At 61.6% G+C, this 2,537-nt stretch overlaps 1 protein-coding gene across 1 annotated transcript in view; it reads right to left on the reverse strand.

The window, feature by feature from the left end:
- The window catches only part of AEBP1 (AE binding protein 1), an 8,020-nt gene that overhangs the window by 898 nt on the left and 4,585 nt on the right, over positions 1-2,537 (reverse strand). The window contains exons 13-20 of the mRNA XM_010001926.1: positions 2,396-2,484; positions 1,905-2,028; positions 1,611-1,807; positions 1,170-1,349; positions 739-1,078; positions 482-621; positions 298-397; positions 5-224 (exon numbers count right to left, since the gene is read on the reverse strand). Of these exons, the coding sequence (XP_010000228.1) occupies positions 5-224; positions 298-397; positions 482-621; positions 739-1,078; positions 1,170-1,349; positions 1,611-1,807; positions 1,905-2,028; positions 2,396-2,484 (1,390 nt within the window). The remainder of the gene's footprint in view (positions 1-4; positions 225-297; positions 398-481; positions 622-738; positions 1,079-1,169; positions 1,350-1,610; positions 1,808-1,904; positions 2,029-2,395; positions 2,485-2,537) is intronic.

The raw sequence follows: 2,537 nt of genomic DNA on the forward strand, positions 1-2,537 counted from the left end.
CAGCCGCTCGCGGGGTGTCATGGGGCGGATGGGCCGGTTCCCATTCATGGCCATGATCTCCCGGATGCGTTTCCAGTTGGATCGTGCCAAGACAAAGTCACACTGGGTGGCCCCAATGTCATAGAAGACGCTGCAGGTCTTGACGCTGGGGTTGTAGCCCTCGGCCCGGGCCCAGACCCGGTATTCGCCTGGGTTCAGGATGCGCCAATAGTCCCCGCTGGCAGCTGTGGACAGCAAGGGGACCATGAGGGTGGGCAGGAGGTGGTGCTGGTGCCACCACATTGCCCTGTGCCCTACCTGTCTTGACATTGTGGTTGATGCCCCCCACCACAATGGTGGCATTGGCGATGGGTTCACCTTGCTGGTCCCTCACCAAGCCCTTGATGCCTCGATGGACCTGAGGGAGGAGAAGGGAGGGGATGGGAGGAGCAGCATGGCGGGGGGGGACAAGGTGGCTGCCCAGTCAGCCCCACCACCAGACCTGTTCCATGAAGGTCAGCAGTGACTCCTTGTTGTTCTCCCACTCCTGCTGCAGTTCACTCTCATGGGGGAATTTGTCACAGCCCAAGTAGACAGAGAGCTCCAGGCAGTTGGTGTGCAGGTAGCTGAAGTCATTCATACCTGGGAAACAGGTGCCCATCTGTCTTCCCACCACCCAGGTGCCCACCCAGCTGATTGCTCAAGGTAGGCAGTGTGGGGTGGGCAGACCCTGTGTCACCCCCCCCCCCCCCAACTTACTGCCAGCCCGGGGGTGCCACTTGGCCCCCTGCACGATGCCCATGGCGTCAGTGACGTCCTGTGTGTGGCAGCCCCCGCGGAAGGTCTCGCTCATGGTGAGGTGGGCTGAGGCATAGGAGATGGCCAACCAGCGGAAGATGGCGTGGTCGGGGGTCTCCTGTAGTTCAGGGTGGTCATCCTCATAGTCAGGTGGGCGAGGGGCGGCTGCCAGGGTCTCGCTGAGGGGCCGGGCTGTATCAAAGGGGTAGGACACCAGCTTCTCTCCTCCCTGCAGGTTGGCTCCCAGCACGAAGGGGTTCTTGTCCATCCATGCCATGATGGCCCGTGTCTCCACTGCCACCTGTCCAGGGGGGCATGGCAGTGTGTGACATCATGACATGTGACACCCCCTCCCCATCAGCTCTGCTGCTGGGCCACTGGCTGGGGCTCACCATGGTGTCCTCAGCCAGGTAGTGCTCCGGGATGGGGATGTGGTGGTTGGGGAACTTGTGAGGCACCAGCTTTCTCTCCTCTGCTGCCCACAGTGCCGACGCCAAGTCAGGGAAGTTCTCAAAGAGGTCATAGCCCTCTTCTGTCCAGTGGCCTAGTGCCCAGTTGCCCAATTCTGAGCCCTGTGGGTGGCCCAGGGCAGCAGTGTGACTTGGGGGCTGTGCTGCCCCCCCCCCCCCCCCCGGGTTGCCATCTCACTTCCCATCCTGCTATCTCATTCCACCAACCTGTCCCCTCACTCCTTGTCTCACTGTCCCATCCCACCATCTTGTCATCCCATCCTGCTGTTCCATCGTATTGTCCCACTGTCATCCCCATCTTGCTTTCCATCCCATTCCACCATCCCATCCCCTGTCCCTTTCTTGTTCCCCCTGTTCCCTCACCGCCTGGCTGGCCAGCTCGTAGCCATCAGGGTTGAGGGAGGGGACGATGTGGATGCGGGTCTGGGTGACCAGGTTCCGCACACGGGAGTTCCCAGCCTGGAACTCCCGGCACAGGAACTGCAGGAGCAGCAGCAGAAGCTCCCGGCCCAGCACCTCGTTGCCATGCAGCCCCGCCGTGTAGCGGAACTCGGGCTCTCCTGTGGGCAGGGGACACCAGGGGACAGGCAGGGAATGGTCACACCTGCCTGCAGCCCTTCCTGCACCCCCTGCACCCCCCATTCTGCCCCTCCTCACCCGTCTCGTGCTCGCCTGGGTTGTCAGAGACCTCCATGGCGTAGATCTTCAGCCCCCGTGAGCTCTTGCCAATGTTGTAGATGCGGGTGATGGTGGGACACTCCTCGTTCACCACCTTCATCAGCTGTGGGCATGGGAGGGGGGAGTGGGAGCAGCATTGAGGGACAAGGCCATCCCCCCATGGAGGTGCCCACCACCACCATGAGGTGCCCACCCTATGGAGAATCCTGGCCCATGGAGGACTGGAGGATCCCACCCCATGGTTCCCACCCCATAGAGATACCCACCAACAGGTTGGTGCCCACCACCATAGAGGAGCCCATCCCATGAAGAGCTCCACCTCATGGATGATCCCACCCCACAGAGGTTCCACCGCATATGATCCCACCTGATGAAAGATCCCATCCTACAGAGGTGCCCACCAGCACAGAGGATGACACCCCACAGATGACCCCACCCCAAGGATGATCCCACCCCACGGAGGTTCTCACCTGCCTCATGTCCTTGTAGCTGTGGTGGCGGAAGTCCAGGTTGTCAGTGGAAGTCACCTCGTTCTGCTGAGCATAGTAGCTGCTGACAGCTGGGGACAAGGATACGGTGGCAAGGAGCGGGAGCCCCTCCATGGCTCCCACC

The sequence above is a fragment of the Chaetura pelagica genome, unplaced genomic scaffold, assembly GCF_000747805.2.
Source record: "Chaetura pelagica isolate M959 unplaced genomic scaffold, ChaPel_1.0 scaffold290, whole genome shotgun sequence".
Classification (NCBI taxonomy): Eukaryota; Metazoa; Chordata; class Aves; order Apodiformes; family Apodidae; genus Chaetura; species Chaetura pelagica.